We start from the raw sequence: 21,762 nt of genomic DNA on the forward strand, positions 1-21,762 counted from the left end.
TCTCTGTCCCAAAAATAAATAAAAAACATTGAAAAAAAAATTAAAAAAAAAATTTAATTTCTTTTAAGCACCTTGATGTTGCAGAGCCAGAGACACTAAAAGTTCATGAAAGAGAAGCCACAGCCAATAGTCATTTTTCCCAATAAATAGTATAGTTCCCCCTTCCAACTAGACCTGAAGCTATTGGAAAAAATGAGTGACAGCTTTATGGTTACCAGTAACAATGTTTGCTATCACAACCATCTTTGGTCGGGACCATCCATTTTTAAGAAAGAAATCACATAGATTAAAAAACAGAAATTTCAAATGGGGAAAAGGACTTCCTACTTTTTTCCAGACTGAAAAAAAGAGCCCTCATCTCTTAGTCTAATCTTCATGATTCCAGTCACTGATAATTTTGTTCATATGACACTGTAATTCAAACTTCAAGCCCCCTTATAGGAATCTGACCATTTTGTTAAATTCTGTTCTATTAAGCAGTAACAAAAACATAGAAATAATAGACCAAAATAACACATAGAAACATTTATTCACTGAATTTTAGATCAACTTCCCAACTATATAACATGCTTTTCTCCAAAATAACTCCAAATGCTCTTATTCTAAAATTTCAGTATTAAATTTCCCTCTGATAAAACTACCAAGATCCAGAAAATGAAAAGAGGGTAATGGAGAAAAACAAATGAACAAAGTTTGAAAGCCTTACTGAAATCAGAAGGTTGATAATCAAACTATCTCCAGTTTACAAAAATATCTGCAAAGTAGGGAAAGTCTATATTATGTTTGCACCAAGTATGGAGAAAAGACTCTTCAATACCACTACCATCCTCCATTCCTTCTATCTCTCATTAAAAATGTGTTCCAATTCACTTGTTCCTGTATGTTATATTAGGAGATAAAAGAATGAGTTTTGCTAAATGGGCGAAGACATTTGCAAATGATATATCTGATAAAGGATTAGTATCCAAATCTATAAAGAGCTTATCAAACTCAAAACCCAAAAAACAAATGCTCCAGTTAAAAAATGGGCAGAAGACATGAATAGACATTTTTCTAAAGAAGACATCCAGATGGCTAACAGACACATGAAAAGATGCTCAACATCACTCATCATCAGGGAAATACTAATCAAAAGCACAATGAGATATCACCTCACACCTATTGGAATGGCTAAAATTAACAACATGGGAAACAAGTGTTGTCAAGGATGTGGAGAAATGGGAACCCTGTTGCCCTGTTGGTGGGAATGCAAACTGGTGCAGCCACTCTGGAAAACAGTATGGAAGTTCCTCAAAAAGTTAAAAATAGAGCTACCCTATCACCCAGAAATTGCACTACTAGGTATTTACCCAAAGGATACAAAAATACAGATTTGAAGGGATACATGCATCCCAATGTTTATAGCAGCATTATCTACAATAGCCAAAGTATGGAAAGAGCCCAAATGAATAAAGAGGTTGTGGTGTGTGTGTGTGTGTATGTGTGTGTGTGTGTGTGTGTGTGTACCACATTATACACACACACACACACATACATATATATATATATATATATATATAATGAAATATTACTCAGCCACCAAAAAGAATGAAATCTTGCTAACTGCAATAATATGAATGGAGCTAGATTGTATTATGCTAAACAAGATAAGTCATTGAAAGACAAATACCACATGATTTCACTCATATGTGGAATATAAGAAACAAAACAAATGAACATATGGGATGGGGGAAAAGAGAGAGGCAAACCATAAAACAAGAATCTTAACTATAGACAACAAACTGAGGGTTGCTGGAGGGGAGGTGGGCAGAGGGGATGGGTTAATTGGGTGATGGGTATTAAGGAGGGTACTTGTTAAGCACTGGGTGTTGTATATAAGTGATGATGAATCACTAAATTCTACTCCTGAAACTAATATTATACTATATGTTAATTAACTGGAATTTAAATAAAAACTTAAAACTACAAAAAAAATTAAAAAAATGAATTTTTGTATGCTGTCCTTGCAGCATCACCAAATGTTGACCTCTGCATATCTGATAGCAAATTAAATCCTAGGAGTGATTTATTCTTCCTAGAGTAGGTGAGGTGAAGCTGATTGAAGTTTCCCCAGAGGGAAACAGCTCTGGGCCAGGTCTAACAGGGATTCCTCCGAATGGCAGCCAGAAGAGCCAAGATGATGATGTCATGAACAGATTTTCTCACTTTCGTCAATAAGAGATGACAAAGGAAAATAAAAGATCTACTCCGTCTCAGTATCTGTCACATGGGGACATTGCCAATTCATACAATCACAGCTTACCTTTCATTAGTTTCTATATCAAAACAGAACCTTTTGTCGATAGACTCTGTCTTCCTCCTCACGCAGTACTTCAGCGTTAAGTCCAAGGGCCCCTGCTATAAGAGAAGGATTAATAGCCAATTTGAAAAAAAATGCACAAAGGCTTCTTCTGCCTCCTTAATTATCCTTAGGGTCACTTGGAAGGCATCTGTCAGGGCAGCAGGAGCATTGTGTAGTCTCACTGAGAACAGTAGTTGCAGAAAGGCGGCAGATGGTTTCTTCCTGCTCCAATAATTAATGGCTGAGACCAGGAGAAAATGCTCAGGGTAGATGACTATTCTTTTCCAAGCATGGTAGACTAAATAGAAAGCTCATTACACATTAACATAAGGGGAGTATTGGAGAAATTGGCTGACCAAAAGGCATTAAGTGTACCAAATAAGGTAGGAAGTGGCTTTATGAAACCCTCTTTCCATTAAATTGGCAGATAGAGGAGAGAAGGCAAACATTTTCATTCCCCACCTCCAGACTCTTCAGGAAGACAGGAATCACGAAAGCAATCTCTCCAAAGATAGATCAGGGAGTAAGCAAATTTGAGTTATTTCTCAAAGTGCATTTGTTATTTCATACGTGAAGAATAGTGTAGCCCCCTTAGTTTTATGGACACTTAATAAGGCCATTGAAATCCACTCTGTTCACAGATTAAAATCCCCCAGTCCCATATTGTTCGGTTTCCCTCTATTATCTCAATAGAGACAACGTAGTATAGGAAAGAGAAGCAACATTTATCCATTACCTACTATATGACACATATTATGCTAGGTGTCTTCAAACCAACTTTCTTCATAACAACCCTTAGAAAGAACTGAAGCTCAGAGAGATAAAATGACTTACCTAAAGTCACTCGAGTCGGTATAGTGATAGTGGAAATAGCAATAAACTAGGAAGTCCATCCCAGTTATACCATTTAGTAGCTTGCAACCCAGGGCAAATCATTTCTGTCACTGAATCTTAACTTCACATTCTATAAATGGGGATAATGCTAACTAACCACCTTGTTCCCACCAAGTCAGAAACACTTCCCAAATGCCAGGTCTGTGTTTAGGTACTCTGCCCTCCAAACTGGACCATAGAGTTGATCCAGCTGATCAAAAAAGAATTCTTTCTCACTGGCACACTCAACCCCCTTTCAGGCCTATCTTTTTGCTGCTCCCACACTATAAAAACTCAACCTGAATTCATCCTTCAATCTGCCTTCCTTACCCCAGTACTGAGGGTATCAAACATTACTAGCCTTTCAAGAGGACAGTGATTAACAGTATCATATACTGACCCTCCCTCTTTAAACTCATCTCCCTCAGGTTCAGAGGCATCATGGCTCCTTGGCCTACACCCTGCTTACTACTTCAGGTTTACTTCTAGCCACCCCAATCTGTTTTATGCCCCATCCATGCATAAGTACTCTCATTTCACACATATGTCATAGTCTTTCATGTCTCCATAACTGCAAATAATGTTTCCTCCACCTGAAATGACTTTATCTATATTCTTTGCCTGGAAAAACTCTTAATTGTTCTACAAACTGCAGTTCAGCTTTCATTTCCTCCAAAATTCTTCCCAATCCCGCACACTGTTCACTATGTGTTTTCTGCATTATTTCTTTCCCCAATTGACTATGAACTCAAGGGGATGGACATTTTATTTATCTTTATCTCTCTAGCACCTAGTGAAGAATTACTGCTCAAGAAATTTTTATGAACTACAGTATTATTCTTGTCATTTTTCTGACGAGTAAAATTATATTAAGCAACATTATACAATTTACTTGGGATCAAAAAGCTACTAGGCCACAGAGCTCAGATTTAAACCCAGTTTTTGAAACTCAAAATACAGCACTCTTTCCTCTTATCATAACTGCTTGACAGGGAAATGATGGGGATCTTCTAAAATAGCATTTAGGAAGATAATTCATAAAGTGAACAGAACAACACAGGTGGAAGGTGATAGGCTGAACTAGCAGGGAACACTGGTAAGTACCACAGTCAGAAAGAGGGTTAATTCCTCTATCTTCAAACTGAACTAATAAAACTTCACAGGGCTGCTGAGAAAATAAATGAGGCACATGGCAAAAAGTGTCTAGCTCAGTTCCTGGCACACAGTAGACATTCAATAAATAGTGGATTATATGGTGTTATTATAGTCTCACTTACTCATATGATTTACCTTTCTAAAACACAAACCAGTAATAGGAACTGACAGAACTGAAAAGAAGAAACCTTTTTCAACTTCATTTTATGGAAATTCAAGTTACTACTTACCTCCCTTTCCTTCTAAATAGAGAACCCAGTTCCTCTTCCCACTCCGTAAGGAATCCCATACTAAAACTGCTTAGGCTAACACTACTGCAAGTTTTGCAAGCAGCCTCTTAATGAAATGGGACGAGGAAAAAAGAACTAAAATGAGAGCTTGCACTCATCTGCTAGGAGGATATGAAAGTGGCATCTACTGCTTCTGTCTTGAGCTTTCCAGTATGTGCCTGAGCAAGAGAGAAAAGGCCTAAATGAGCTTACTGTCTAAGAGAGTAACGTTAAAGGCTGGGATCTGGAAAGTAATGTGTGTAGAAAAAGAAAAGGAAGAGACCACAGGACAATGCTTCTTATAAGTACTAGCCAGTCAGATACATCAGCTGCATTCTGACAGAAATGGAACAAATTCTGTGATAGTGCACCAGATAAATTTATTGAAACCATACTGAAAGGTACCTTGGCAGACTGGAAACTAAGGAGAGTTTTGGAATCATGAATGAGTAACTGGCCTACACAGAAGCATTGGATGAGGGTTCTGGAAATCCCATTTAGTACACTTCATTAGAGGTGATTTTCATCTCCAATACACATCCAAAACAGAGAACAAAATTTTTGGTTAAAGACACAAAAAAGCAGTTTTCAAGAGCCTGCCACCAAATCTCAGACCTCTCTAATTTTCTGTGGACAAGTAACACAAGAGAGATCTTCCATGGAAACCAGCAGCAGTGGAGAAAAATTGGCCCATTTTTTTCTCCAAATTTCTGCCTACCTCAATTGGGTCTACTTATACCACCAAGGTCCAGCATTAGTAAATGAACCTTGTTTCATTTTTTAAACAATTTGTAAAGAACAGAAATCCTTAAAAACCCATGCATTAACACCCAGTTTGGGAGGCAGTTTAAAGGACACATTAAACTACTTTTAGAGTATGAAACGTTTGTCTATCAGCTTTTATCTTAATAAACCCTTGAGTGAGTGTGTGTGTGTGTGTGTGTGTGTGTGTGTGTGTGTATTTCCAAAGCCTCTACAAATACAGGCAAAAGTGAGATGACAGAATAAAAATTTTCGGCTGTGTGGTCATTAGATTAGATTAGATTAGATTATACAGTATAGTATGTAATATATAAGATTAAGTTCTTCTGGTAGGTAAATATCTTCTCAGTATGTTAAACTCATCTTGACATTTTAGGGAATAGGGGAAGGTTTGGAGGACAGAAGAAGAGGCATCGACTGCTTAAATATATCTGAACATTACATAGAATATGGGGTATAGTTTATTACATTATTCCAACTTTAGGAAACAGACATATTTATCTAAAAAAGCAATTTTGGAAAATGATATTTTAAACACTTGCTATTTAAAGGAATACTACAGTAGAAACTTATTAAAAGCAAGTAATAAATACTATCCTCTTCCAATTCATCCATATTCTTGCAAATTTTCTTGTACAATGTGACAGGCACTTTTAATAATTTAATAAATGATCTTAAAGAGTATAGGCAATTTCAGAAGGCTTGACATAATAGATATCATTTTACTCAACTGAGTAGTATCTGGTCCAATGCAATCTTAGGCCAAGAAGAACACACAGAGTCATGATTCACGTGACAGTGATGAACTTGATTCTTTGGCACTAAGTCAAGGTATACTCTTTTCTGAGATGCAGGCACAGATGCATTTCAAAAAATATGGCACACAAAAGAACTGACCTGCTTAGCACCTGGCTTCTGCTCCATAGGTGTCATGGTGAGCGTTTTGGTCTCTTTCTCATACTGGCAGTAATATTTGACCCAGGATATTCCCAAAGCCCCTACAATGATAGGCAAAAGTGAGCTGGCAGAATATATTTTTAGGCAGTATGGTCAATACACTCCTAAGATGGAAAGGGTGTACAGTCTGCTCTTCATAGTCATAGTGTTTCAGATCCAGCCCTAACCCTCCCCTGAACTCCAGCAGCCCTGCAGTGCCATCAACACACAGAACGTATGGAGATCCTAAAACTCATCAACTACTTTCCACATTGGCTCTAGCTTGCTCCAAATCACTCTCCTTGCCATATCCCCTATGAATGCTTCTACTACTTATCCTATTACTGTATGAGTTGGATACAACTGTAATCTTCTGCTCGTCTTTCCCTGTAACCTGCCATTTGACTGGTGGTTGGGTTCTGTCCATTCTATTCCTTACATGTCTCTCTTCCAGCTGCTTCATCCTCTCCATCCCTTTTAGACCTGAATTAGTTCAGGACCCTATTGCTGAATTACTTTTAATGTTTTATGAAGTATATCAGACAAAACAAAAATTCACTATTTCTCCACAATTAACCATGTCAGTGGTCTTCTCTCTGATTTCCCCTATCTCTGATCACTCTTTTCTAGTGCATTCTCCACTCTTTAGCTAAAGGAGTATTCTTAAAACACATATCTGTATATCATTTCTCTTATAAATCATGCATGGCTTTTCCACCATCTTTAAACTCAGGTTGGCCCACAAAATCCTTCATAATGTGATATTTACCTTTCCTACTTTGTCTTTTGCCACCCTCTATGGTCCTGTCTCATTGAATTACTTTCAGTTATCAAACAAAGAGTTGGTCATGTATTTTTAGTCCAAATTTTCAAGACATATTTAAGACTGAATGGGTCACCATTAATAATTACAAAAGGATTACAGGTATAAACCAGGGTTATTCTTGGCAAACCAAGAACCTGAAAATAGATTACATCCTCACATACCTCTGTGCCTGAGTAACATGCAATGGTATATACATGGAAATTTCTTCCCCCTTTTTTTGCCTATCAAACTCCCACTCATAATTCGAGTTCTAATTCAAACATTACTTCCTCAGTGAAGCCCTTAGATATATGCCCCAAATGCAATGCTCAGCACATTTCCTTATAATTCTTGACATAGTTGTCTATCTTCCTCCTCAGACTGTGAACTTGAAGGCAAAAATCAAGATTGATTCAGTTTTTAAAATCCCCCAGTGCACTGCACATTGTCTGGAAAAAAAAGGATGCTCAATAAATATTCAACTGAGTAGCAATATCATATCCATTTGACAAATTAGAAAACTGAAGCTAGTTGATATTATAGCCAAGATCGCAAACTCATTATTTCCACCTTTTTTATAATATAGCAGTAGTTCTCAACCAAGGGAAATTTTGCCTCCCAAGGGACATTTGGCAACGTCTGGAGACATTTTAGGTTGTAGTACCTAGGGAGTGCTATTAGAATAAAGTGAGGACAGGGCATAGATGCTGCTAAACACCCTAAAATGTATATGATCCACCCCCCCCTCCCCGACAAAACAAAGAATTACCCAGCCCAAAATGTCAATATCACTGAGATTGAGAAATACTGCAATATAGAGTTGAAGGGATACATCTGAAAAGTGGAAGAACACATCTTTGAAAAATATCAAAAGTTAATTTCTCAAAGAGAGGAAAAGCATGATAATACCAATGCTTAAATGCCATGTTTTGTGAATTGCAGTAGTTTTTTGCCACTGGTAACATCTGAGTAGCTCCTTCTTCTTACTTCTCAGGTACAATAATTATGGGCAGGGCTGAAATCACAGGCTTTGGGAGCACTGGGTCATAGTTCATAAGGAAAAGCAAACAGCACATGCAGGTTTTCATGATGTTATTTAGGAGGTAGGAAGGCTTGAATCTTCTGCAATATTCAGTAAGTGGATAAGTTAACTCATTTTCCTTGGTCAGCAATGAACAACTGTCATCCCATTGAAATCACAATGGTTGTTGTTTAGTGCTTTAAGAGCAACCATGTGCTCCTAAGGCAGTGAGAAGTATAGAGTATAGTGATATGAGCATAGGTTTTGGCATTTCACAGAATGGAGTTTACTCTTAGGACTGTTACTTGATAGTTGGGTGACTTTCAACTAGTGATCTCTCTAAACCTCAGTGGCCTCAAGTAAAATGGGTATGATAAGTGGTTTTAATGATCAAATGAAATAGTGTATTTAAAGTACTTAGCACCATGCCTGCCTGGCACATAGCAGGTGTAATAAATATTATTTTTCTGCCTCTTTTCCCTTACCACTTTTTCCCCCCGTCAGAGCCATCAGAAGGATTAAACAATTAACAATCCCCATTTTGAATCACAGAGAAAAACCTTACATCTTATCATCCCAGACCCTTTGTAAGACAAATTCCTAACCTCCCCCTCCAACTTCCCCTTCATTTTTTTTTTTAATCCACTATGTCCAGACTGTTCTCCAAAGAGGTGTAGCTGTCAGGGGTCTGTGAACAATATAGGTTCCTGGAGTTTGGAGAGTGCCAAGTAGGTGACAGTCTACTGAAACCCAATGGGGATCCCTATATTCCCACACACATTTCTCTTGTGTATAGAGATAGCCTTCGATGGTTGGCTGTCCTGGAAGTTTGCATGTCTGGGGAGCTTCTTTCATCCTTTTCTTAAGTTCTTCCATCTCTTCCCGAGTACTGGAGAAATGATTTCTTGTCTGTTAAGACATTATCATCATAATTATTATCATTATCACCATTATGATATGATATTATGATATCACCATTATCACCATTATCATTATCACCATTATCACCTTATTAAAAAGCATTTATTGGTCAGAGATCCAGTGCAGAGTTTTCTTGGTTTTCATTATATGCTACAACACAGCAGAAAACAAATGTTGAACGGCATAGTGACGAGAAAACAATTTTATGGAGTGTAACAGTACTAAAGACTAAAAGGGAAACAGAAACATAAATAATATAACAATAAAACACATGTGGGAGATTTTTATTTTCTAATGGGAATGACATAAGGCTCCAATAAACAAGGGTTCTTAGAATTCTGAGCACCAGACTGACTTTCACTTTACAAGAAGGGAGACTGTAAAGAAGGTTCCCAAAGATAATATTATCATGGCAACTTTTACGTTTTGCCTCAAGTAAAGTTACTGCCTATTTGACTCTGAATCAAATTCTAGCCATTAGGATAAAATACATGACAATGTACTCTTTGAAGATAGATCAACTGAAAAGTTATGTTTTCATATTCATGAAAAAAAAGCTAATGGTAAGAAATAATATATGTACAACTACACAACTAAACACAATAGCAAAACACTGTTTGAAATATGGGTAAGAAAATCACTAGAGATAGGTCCTTAGCATCTAGCCTCAAGATTGTTATGTCAGTCAAAATGGTGATCTGGGCTGCCCTATCTTTTTGGGCCTACTCTACTTATCATCCTGTGAATGAATTCATCATATACATAGATACAAGGGGTTTTATTAAACTCATACTTCTCAATTTCTTTTTTGAGGAAGATTCAAATGATTAACCTGGTAATAGGGATATTTTATAAATCCAAAGACACGGGCTCTCACATTCTGGTGAAGGTGAGTACCCAGCAAGAAATTTAAAAAACTACTCTAAGTCAAGATCCTCCTAAACAACCAAGTGAAGTTTATGTCCACTACAACTTACCAACCTATTTCATATAAAAATACTCTGTAAATTTTATGCAATGTAACAACTAGTCCAAAATCACTATCTCAGTGATGCCTTCTCTAACTGCACCAGGCAGTCAATGTTCTACTTTCTGTGCTGCTTTAAAAATTTTGGTCGTAACACTATTGAAACACTTATCACAAGGAATTATGATGTGTTCCAGTGTTTATGTCTCCTTCATGCAAGAAACTGTATGTACCCTGAGGAAAGAAAAACTAACATGCATCATTATGGTATGTCCAGTGTCTTGTAAAATGTCTGGCACAAAGTATATATTATATACGTAAGTATTCATTAAATGTAGTTAAATAAATGAATGAGAAAAAATATATATGTTACAAAGATGGGAAGACTGTGCCTATGCCATCTATAAGAACTAGCATTTGAAAGAAGGTGAATAAAACCTTTAGATATAATTTATTTAACTCTAGTATTTAATGAGAAAAGGAAGAGAGGGGAAAATGGACATTTGTGGTCATAAAACTCTTAAGTGTCTAGACCAACACGGAAGTAGCATAAGACCTGTGCTTAAACAAGCCCATAGCTGGTTTCTGATCTGGAAGAGATGTGGTATTAGGAACATTTAATAAATATTGGATAGATAGAAGTATTAGTGGGTGGAGGGGTAGGTTTGAGCAACAATAAGCCTCAAAGACTGGGGAGAGTTGAAACTGAAAGAGCAAGAACAGTCTAGTGCACAAAAATATTTGTGATCCATACCAATATGTCCTGACAAATTGGCTAGACTGCAATAAACTGGGATTTCAAGGTTAAAGTTATTGGGGCTAAAATCCAACTGGAATGTGGGGACAGGTGAAGAAACCCACATGCAAACTCACATTCTGCAAACTGAGCTGGAGCTGCTGTTTGTATGGGAGAAAATCCTGTGTGAGCTCTACAGTCAAGCTGTTGGAAATGAAGAGGCTATGAAGAAAGGCCAAGACCTAGGGAAAACATGTAAAAATAACTTTATCACCAGCATCTTCTCATTATCAAATAAAGGAAAAAGAAACATGGAAAATAAATTCCATAGCGTTACACAGTATAGTGTTAAAAGTAATCATGAAAACAAAAACAGGTGTACATAAAGCCATTCTCTTATTAGGTTAAACATTTACACTGGAATTAGTTCCAGAAAATAAGAACTACTAACAAATTTGTTCATTCAGATCCTTTTCAGATAGCATATAAAACCATTCATAATTTGGATACTATGGGAATAGACTGTGTCTTTTCTCTTTATATCTTCAGAATTGTCACCGAGTAGGTGCTCAATTAATATTTGTTGAATAAACAGAGAAGTGAATAAATGAATAAAGTAAGATTCTGTACCTTAATGAAGACTGCCATAATGCTAAAATATTCACAGAGTGTGAACCCATTTTTGAGTTAGAAATGTTTCAGGGGGGGTTCAGAATAAGACATACAAATTATCAATCAAACATTTTTAATGTGAAAAATATTCAACCTCAATAATCAAATACACATAAATAAAAACAAAGAAAATATGATTTCAGCTATCAAAAACAAACCTTTAAAAAATAATACTCAATTCTGCCAATAGTAAAGTGTAATAAGAAGTAGTAATAATTGTTCTATTCTTTTTAGAAAATAAACAGGTAGGTGCATATAAATATGCACACAGATAACACCATATGCATATAGACATGCATATTTGCATAAATACAAAAACAAACTATATATATGTATATATACATAAATACATATAAAAACTATGTACATATACACACGTATGTGCTGCATATATATGTGCATGTGTGTGTGTGTGTATAAATGTATATGGGTATGTATACCACATACATTGTCATATACATAATCTTTCTGTTTCTCTCCCAAGCTTTCTCATCTCAGGAAATGACACTACTACCCACTCAGTCAAGCCAGAAAGTAAAGAATCATCCCTGATTTCTCTTCCACTCACATCTGAATCCAAATTGTGTCAGTTTTATCTCCAAAACATAGGTCTAATCCAGCCATTCTTTTCTTTTTGAATTTCCACCACCCTAACCGAAACCAACATCTTTTCTTGCCTAGACCACTGTAGTAGCCTTCTAACTGGTTTCCTCACTTTCAATGTTGGTCTTTTTTAAGCCATTCTCCACACAACAAAATCAGCTCATGTCATATTCTGTTTAACACTTATCAGTGGTTTTCCACTACACTTAGACTAATATCCAAACTTTTTACCATGCTTACAGGTCCTGTGCCTTCCTATCATACATTAATTACTTCCTGCCCCTCTCTTTTTCTATTGCCAGTATCTGAGGCACTAATCTTTTCATTCTTCAAGCACACCATTCTTTCCTAACTTAAGGACTGTGCACATGTGTTTTTCTGTGTCTGGAGTATTATTTCTCCATTATTCATGTGGCCTCATCCTCTCTTTCTTTAGATCTTACCGTAAATGATACTTTCAGAGATCTTCCTTGACCATCTACTCTAAAGTAGCTGCCCATTCTTGTTATTGTTTTAGCCATTATCACAACTTACAATTAATTTTATTTATCTGTATCCTTGTTTCCCTTCTGTCTACCCAATACGAATGTAGTCCTCATAAAGAGAGAAACTGAGTCCATCTTATTAATTATAGAATACCCAGTGTTTAGCACAGTGCCAGTCACAGAAGTTCAATTAATTTTTTTGTATAAATTAATACACACTTGATTGCATACATATATATACAGATATATACAAATGTGAGCACAGATACATGTGTACATAAATATACATGTTCATGTGCAAAACATATACATGTAAACACATGTTCACACATGTGTACACACACACCCACATATCTATAAGTACAAAGGCATACATAAATAGAGAAAGAAATACTGTAGATACACAGAAAACTTAGAAGGAAAATGCCACAATATTAACAGTGATTACCTCTGTTTTGGAAATTTATTATTTTTGTTTTATTTTTCCTATAGTTATTTTTAGCTTTTCTGCAATAAAAGTACATTTTTTATGCTAGAAAATAAAAGTTGTTAAAATTCCACATAGTTGTCAAATCAAAGCACATCACTTTTATGCTCAAAGAGATGTAAGTAGAAAAAAATAAAGAAGATAGAAGTAAAAACAGTACAGAAGTAAAAACAGTACAATAGGAAGTCATTGAGTACAAGGGACATGAGCTTGTAGCACATTGACTGGTATGTGATAGGCCCTTTAGAAGCTTTATGAAAGCATGAGAGCAAGGAAGGGAGGAGAGCAAGATAAAATGAAGGGTGACAGAGAAATCAAAGGAGGGAGAGAAGGAAAGAGGAAGTAAAGAAAGAGAAAGAAAGGAAAATCATAGCTAGGGAGACAAAATGGGAAAGAAGAGACGCTTGGGTGGCACAGTCGGTTGGGTGTCCGACTCTTGATTTCAGCTCTGGACATGATCTCCTGGTTTGTGGGATCAAGCCCCACATTGGATCTATGCCGGCAGCATGGAGCCTGCTCGGGATTCTCTCTCCTTCTCCCTCTCTTTCTCTGTCTCTCTCTCAAAATAAATACATGAACATTAAAAAAAAAGAAAATGGGAAAGAAAAGAAAGGCAAGAAGGGGTGGTAAGGAAGAGAAAATGTTAGTAAGAAAGCAAGAACAACACAAGCTGGTGTGTCTATTTTCTTGACATTCATTATTAAGCATTAAATATCCTTCACCATCTTTGAGATTTCAATTTTATGATCAAAGTTCTCTGCATTTACCAGGAATTTGGTAAATATTTTTAGACTATTCATCAACAGATAGAACTTACTGGCTCCACAATATTGAACTTCTTGGACTCCTGAACTTCCTGGATTTGATAAACATAATCAAGGGAGGACTCAAAGAAATTATGCCTCTCTTTGTCCACCTGGAGGTCTGCCTGTAGAAGAAGAGCAGCAAAAGTCACATAATAGCATAATCATTCACACATGTCACTGCTTATGCACTCAACAGAATGCTAGAGCTAGGAAATAATTTAGCCACCAAGTAGTGATCTTACTCCTTTATTTTACAGATAGGAATTATAAGCCAAGAAATAAAAAGCGATCAATGGGAAACTTCTGGTTTCTGGTCGAACAATTAAAAAGCCTGCAAGTTATCATAACCATCCTCACAAAAAAAACAATGCTGAACAAGTTGAAAATCACAACTTCTCTTAGAAACAACAGAGAATTGAAATCAGAGGGAAAAGAGCTGCCTCAAATATTGGATAGACAGGTGAAAATGGAGAATCAGAGCTTACAAGAGCAAAAGCCCCGAAGCAGAAACCCATTGCTATAGCCGGTATCAGACTATCAGTTATTTAAGAACAACTTTATAAGGAAATCCAAAGACAACAGGGAAGACAGAAACAAAAATACCACAGGAAATTTTGGCCTCTGAGAACAATATCTAGAATAAACCAAACATAGTCTAACAGCAAACTAAGTACAGCCTAACTCCTATCTATATAAACATAAAGCCTCATGCTAAAGACCTATTTACCTCAGTTCCTTTTACCCAGAACATTACATCTGGCTTTCAACAAAATATTACAAGTCATTCAAAAGGGGAAAAGACAACAACAACCAGTTTGAAGATAAAAAAACAAACATAAAAACCAAACAGATAAGGCAGAGATACTGGATGGTGGAATTATTAGACAAGAAATTATAGTGAGGACTCTAATGGAAAAGGAGGACAATACACAAGAACAGATGAGTAATACAAGTGGAGATATGAAAGGTAAGGGAAATAATCAAAAGGAAATGCTAGAAATAAAAAACATTAGCAGAAATGAAGAATGCCCTTAATGGGCTTATCAACAGACTGAACAAGGCTAAGGAAAGGATCAATTAACTTGAAGATATGTCAATAGAAACTTCAAAAACTGAAATGCAAAAAGAAAAAAAAGAATGAAAAAGATGGAGTAGTGTATTTAAGAGGTGTTGGACAATTATAAAAATGGAAGATACACATACTAGGCTTTCTAAAAGGAGAAGAAAAAGAGGAACATAAGAAATACTTAAAGTGATGACTAAATTTTTTCCAAAATTAGACAGATAAGAAACAAAAGATTGAGAAAGCTTAGAGAACAATAGTATAAATACAAAAAAATTACATGTAGGCATATCATATTCAAATTGCACAAAGTCAAAGGCACAGAGAAAATCTTGAGAGAAGCAGGAGAAAACCTACCTTATCTAAAGAGGAGCAAGAATAAGATTTCTCTTAAGAAACCATGAAAAAAGAAGAGAGTGGAGTGAGATGTTTAAGGTACTGGAATAAAATCACAAATTTATAATTCTGCATCCAGTAGTTATTTTTCAAAAGTGAAGAAAAATTAAAGATTTTCTCAAATAAAAATTTAAGGAATGTTTGAGGTAAACTTGTGACTGAAGAAATATTACAAGGAGTTCTTCAGACAGAAGGAAAACTATATAAATGAGAAATGTGTACCAAAAGAAAGAAAAGAAGAGTACTAGAGAAGGAATAAATGAAGGTAAAATAAAATCACATTTTTTCTTATTTTTAACTAATCTTACAGATAAGAGTTTGTCCAAGATAATAATTGTAACAACGTATTTGGTGAATATAGATTATCAAATAGTGAAATGAATGACAATAATATTATAAGTGACTGAAGGGAGCAATAGGAAATATTCTGTTATAAGGTTCCTGTACCACACATGAAGAAGCATAATGTTATATGAAAGCATAAATGGATTAATTGTAAATGTGTATGGGAAACCAGAGTAACCACTAAAAAAGTTTTAAAAAGTATAAATCGTATATGCTAGAAGAGGACATAAAAGGGAATCATACAATTTTAAGTTAAAAAAAGAGAAGGCAGATAAAAAATTAAGACAAAAATAAGCAAAGGGTAGCCAACAGTAACAAACATGGTAGATATTTATCCAACTATATCAATCACTTCAAAGGTCAATGGCCTAAGCACACCAGTTAAAATGTAGAGACTGTGAGAGTGCATGAAAAATAAGAGCCAACTATATGCTATGTATAACATATCACTTGAAATATAAAAGACATAGACTAAAAGTAAAGGTATGGAGAAAAAAAATTCCATGCCAACAAGAATCAAAAGAAAGCTGGAATAGCTATATTAATTTCAGAAAAAGGAGACTTCAGAGCAACAAAACCTGTCAGGGAAAAAGAAGCATAACATAATGATAATGGTAAATTCTCTAAGAAGATATAACCACCCTTATTGTGTAATAGGACATCAAAACATGGGAGGCCAAAAACTGATAGAACACCAAGGAGAAATATGTGAATCCACAATTAGAGTTGGAAATTTCAACCTTCCTGTCAGTAATTGAGGCAGAAAATCAGTAAAGACATAATCGAATTGAACAGCACCATCAACCAACTGGATCTAATTAACATCTGTAGAACATTTCATCCAACAACAGCAGAATACACCTTATATTCAAGCTCACTCAGATCACCATGATCAACCACGTCCTGGGACATACAATATACTGGAATAAATTTACAAGAACAGGAATGATGAAAAGTATGCTCTCAGACCACAAATAAATTACACTAGAAATCAATAACAAAAAATAGCTGGAACCTGCCAAAATACTTAGAGATTAAACAGCACATTTCTAAATGACACATGGGTCAAAGAAGAATTCTTATGAGATATTAAAAAGTATTTTAGACTAAACAAAAATGAAAATATAACTTAGTATTTGTGGATGCAGTGAAGGCAATGCTTACAGGAATGTTTATAGCATTAAAACCATATATTAGAATAAAATAAATCTAAAATCAATAATTTAAGCTCCCACCTTAGAAAAATAAGAGCTAATTAAAACCAGAATAAGCAGAAGAAAAGAAATAACAATTTTTAAGGAAACCAATAATATTAACAATAGGAAATAAACAAAGAAAATCAACAAAATCAAAATCTGGTTAATTTAAAACATCAAGAAAATAGATAAGACTATAGTCAGATTAAGAAAGAAAAAGAAAACACATACATTTAAAATGCCAGAAATGAGGAGCGCCCATATGTCTCAATCAGTTAAGGATCCAACTCTTGATTTTGTCATAGGTCATGATCTCATGGTTTGTCAGATTGAGCCCCATGTCAGACTCAGTGCTGATAGCACGGAGCCTGCTTTGACCCTCTCTCGTTCTCTCTCTGCCTCACCCCCACTCACGCTCTTTCTGTTTCCTTCTCTGTTAAAAATAAATAGTAAATAGCCTTAAAGAATAAAAAAAAATGTCAGAAATGAAAGCAGAGTCATCACTATTGATCTCATGGATATTAAAAGGATAACAAAGGAGTATTAATAACAACTCCATGCCTTAAATTTTGATAACCTAAATCAACTAATTCCTTGAAAGACACAAACTTCCAATACTCACACAGGATGAAATACACAATCTGAATAGATTTATATTTATTAAAGGAATTGAATCAATAATTAAAATCCTTCCAAAAAAGAACGCACTAGATGGGTTCACTGGTGAATTTTACTAGATATTTTAAGGAAGAAATGATACCAAATTTTTACACTGTCATCCAGAAAACAGAGGCAGAGGGAATATTTCCTAACTCATTCTCTGAGGCCAGCATTACCCTGATACTAAAACCAGACAAAGACATTACAATAAAGGAAAAGTACAAACTAGTATCTCTCATAAACATAGATATAAAAATTCTCAATAAAATATTAGCAAATCAAATCCACCAGGGTATAAAAAATATACACCAGGACTGCATGTGATTTATTTCATGTATTCAAGGCTGGTGCAACATTCAAAAATCAGTTGATATAATTCATCACATCAACACCTAAAGAATAAATATTAAATGACAATACCAACAGATACAGAAAAAAATATTTGACAAAATCCAACACACATCCTTTGAGAAAAACTTTCAACAAGCTATAATTATAAGGGCACTTCATCAACTTGATAAAGACTATCTGTAAAAAACCTACAGCTAACACCGTATTTAATTTTGAGAAACTAGATATATTCCCTCTAACACCAGGAACAATTCATATTCAAATCATAGTGGAATTCTAAGCAAATGCAATAAGACAAGAAAAGGAGATAAAAAGTGTATAGACTGGAAAGGAAGAAATAAAACTATCTTTTTTTTCCACACATGACACAATTGTGTGTATAGGAATTCCCCCCAAAAGTCAACAAAAATCTGTTGGAAGTAATAAGTAACTAGATAGCACAACTGCAGGATACAAAGTTGATATAAAAAATCAATTGTTTTCTTACATGCTAACAGTGGACATTGAAATTGTAAATTAAAAACACCAAACTATACAGGTGCCTGGGTGGCCAGTTGGTTAAGTGTCTGCCTTCAGTTCAGATTATGATCTCATAGTTCATGGGTTCAATCCCCACAACGGGCTCTGTGCTGAAAGCTCAGAGACTGGAGCTTGCTTCAGATTCTGTTTCCCTCTCTGTCTGCCCCTCCTCTGCTTGCGCTCTGTCTGTCTCTCTCTCAAAATTAAATAAACATAAAAAAACACTGAAGTATTTGTATTAGAAGAAAATTTGAAATGCTTAGTCATAAATAAAAAATTTATAAGATCTACATGATGAAAATTATAAAACCAGTAAAGTAAATCAAAGATCTAAATTTATGGAGAAATATTACATGTAGATGGATAGAAAATATTATCAAGATGTCAGTTCTTCACAACTTGATCCATAGATTCAGTGTTATCCAATTCAAAATTAATGCAAGCTATTTTCTGGATATCAACAAAGTGACTCTAAAGTTTATATAGACAGGGAAAAAGGCAAGAAAAGCCAACACAATATTGGGAGAGAAGAACCAATTGAAGTATTTACACTATCTGATTTCAAAATTCCCATAAAGTTATCATAATCAAAACAATGTGGTACTGGTGAAAGAACAGACAAATAGATCAATGGAACAGAATAGAAAGCATGAAAATTATATTTACACATAAATATGGTCAATTAATCTCTGACACAGGAGCAAAGGCAATACAATAAAGCAAAGATAAGTATGCATATACTAGGACATGATTTAAGATACTGTTCTGACTCACTATAGTAAAAACAAAGAGTATTGTCAAGTTTAATAAAACACTACAGATGATGCACTAAGATTTTTCCTTTTTATTCTTTCATTTTACAACATGTGGGGCATGAATCACTAAATTGATACCATGACCTACTAAATGAGTGGCAACCTGCAATTTAAAAATTACTGCTCCCATGAACAGTATTAGCAGATAGCTCACCAATCTTATCCCAGAAAATAGCACAAAACAGATATTGTTTTCTAGTACCATATTTCTTATATTCGAAAGACTTACTCTTGAAACATCTTTTTAAAGGGTCACCTTTATTTTTGCCTCAATGATCCAGAGGTCAATGTAGATATTATATAAGAAAATCAGGATCATAATCTTCCTTCATTGTTTCTGACACCAGCCCTAGATTCTGAGCATCTACTTCATCCCCCAAATACTTCTTAAGGTAAAGTCTTTATAAAAACTGGTTGGGGGGCGCCTGGGTGGCTCAGTTGGTTGAGTGTCCGACTACAACTCAGAACTCAGGTCATGATCTCGTGGTTCACAAGTTCGAGACCCGCAGCAGGCTCTGTGCTAACAGCTCAGAGCCTGGAGCTTGTTTCGGATTCTGTGTCTCCCTCTCTCTCTGCCCCTCTGCTGCTTGCACTCTGTCTCTTTCTCAAAAATAAATAAACATTTAAAAATTAAAACAAAAACTGGTTGGGAATTTATCTAGCCAGGGCTATGACTCAGGTTGTTTACCTGCAGAGATTCTCATTGGACCAGAAATGGCTTATGAAGTAATGGAAAAAAAGGGACTGTTTAAATATCTATGGAAGTTAATAAAATGAAATACAACACAACTGTGGGGGAAAAATTTCAGTATGTGTGCTACGAACCAATATTCAAGGTATATTCTTAGGTTAAAAAGAGTAAGATAAGCACACTGTGTATATTAGCCTTCTAGACTTCTGGAAAGTTTCACAAGCTATTAGTAATGGGAACTGCCTCTAAGGAAGAGAAGGAAAGGAACGGGAATCTTGAATGATAAGGATTTAATATTTTCTATACCTTTTTATAGTGTTTGAAGTTTTTATTTTGTGTATATACATACTTTATACTTTCAATTAAAAATAGATAAATTTAAATAATATAGCAAAGATAGTCTTTTCAACAAATGGTGCTTAAGCAACTGCACATCATCGTGCAAAAAATTAATCTAGAGACAGACCTTAAACTTTTCCCAACAATTAATCCCAAATATATCATAGAGCTAAATGTAAAAATCAAGGCCCTAAAACTCTTAGAAGATAATATAAGAGAAAATTCAGGTGACCTTTGACTTGGTGATAACTTTTTGGATATAACATAAAAGCATAATCCACAAAAGAAAAAAACTGATAAATTGGATTTCATAAAAATTAAAAATTTCTTCTCTGTGAAAATCTTGGTTAAGAGAATGAAAAAACAATCCATAGACTGGGAGAAAATCTTTGCAAAACATATCTGAGAAAGGGCTGGTATCTAAAATAGACAAACAAGCAGCATTATCAACAATAGCCAAATTATGAAAAGAGCCTAAGTGTCCCTCAACTGATGAATGGATAAAGAAGATGTGGTGTATATGTATATATACAATGGAATATTACTCAGCTATCAAAAAGAATAATCTCTTGCCATTTGCAACGTCATGGATGGTGCTAGAAGGCATTATGCTAAGTGAAATAAGTCAGTCAGAGAAAGACAAATACCATGTGATTTCACGCATACGTGCAATTTAAGAAACAAAACAGAAGAATATAGGGGGAAAAAGACAGTGAGGCAAACCATAAAACAGACTCTTAACTATAGAGAAGAAACAGGGTTGTTGGAGAGGAGGTGGGTGGGGGGGATGGGCTAAATAGGTGATGAGTATTAAGGAGGACATTTGTTGTGAAGAGCACTGGGTGTTATATGTAACTGATGAATCACTAAATTCTACTCCTGAAACTAATATTATACTGTATGTTAGCTAACTAGAACTTAAATAAAAACTTAATACAAATTCCAAGTTAAAATTTTATTTTTTACACCTAGAAAGTTGAAATAAATATCTTTTACCCCAAGGGGTGTGGAGAGGGGGGGGATAAAACAAACAAAGAAGTAGTAGGGTATCTTTTTTTTTTACATTTATTAATTTTTGATTGACAGAGAGAGACAGAGCACAAGTTGGGGGGTGGGGCGGCAGAGACAGAAGGAGACACAGAATCCAAAGCAGGCTCCAGGCTCTGAGCTGTCAGCACAGAGACTGACACAGGTCTCCAACTCACAAACCGCAAGATCATGACCTGAGACGGAGTCAGATGCTTAACCAACTGAGCCACCCAGGTGCCTCTAGTAGGGTATCTTAAAAAAAAAAAAAAGAATAAAATAGACAAACAGCTCTTAAAATGAAACGATAATAATCCAATTAAAATGGCAAAATATATGAACAGGTACCTTACCAAAAGAGATATACAGATGGCAAAAATGCATATGAAAAGATGTTCAACAGAATATGTCATTACGGAAACGAGGATTACAATGAGAGATCACTACATACCTATTAGAATGGCTAAAATCCAAAACACAGACAACACCAAATGCTGACAAAGAGAGCAACAAGAGCAGTAA

The 21,762-nt window shown here is 35.3% G+C and overlaps 1 protein-coding gene across 8 annotated transcripts in view; it reads right to left on the reverse strand.

Annotated features, from left to right (window-relative positions):
- The window catches only part of OPHN1 (oligophrenin 1), a 541,657-nt gene that overhangs the window by 206,242 nt on the left and 313,653 nt on the right, over positions 1–21,762 (reverse strand). For 6 of the 8 annotated variants that reach the window (XR_009257107.1, XM_058713537.1, XM_058713536.1 and 3 more), the window contains 5 exons: positions 13,851–13,961; positions 10,924–11,028; positions 8,942–9,071; positions 6,298–6,398; positions 2,303–2,397 (listed from right to left, as the gene is read on the reverse strand). Coding sequence is in view for 7 of the 8 variants with exons in the window: in XM_058713537.1 (XP_058569520.1) it covers positions 2,303–2,397; positions 6,298–6,398; positions 8,942–9,071; positions 10,924–11,028; positions 13,851–13,961 (542 nt within the window). In the remaining variant the exon portion in view is untranslated. The remainder of the gene's footprint in view (positions 1–2,302; positions 2,398–6,297; positions 6,399–8,941; positions 9,072–10,923; positions 11,029–13,850; positions 13,962–21,762) is intronic. The other 2 variants (XM_058713532.1, XM_058713535.1) reach the window with 1 other exon arrangement.

The sequence above is a fragment of the Neofelis nebulosa genome, chromosome X (genome assembly GCF_028018385.1).
Source record: "Neofelis nebulosa isolate mNeoNeb1 chromosome X, mNeoNeb1.pri, whole genome shotgun sequence".
In the NCBI taxonomy this organism is placed as follows: domain Eukaryota; kingdom Metazoa; phylum Chordata; class Mammalia; order Carnivora; family Felidae; genus Neofelis; species Neofelis nebulosa.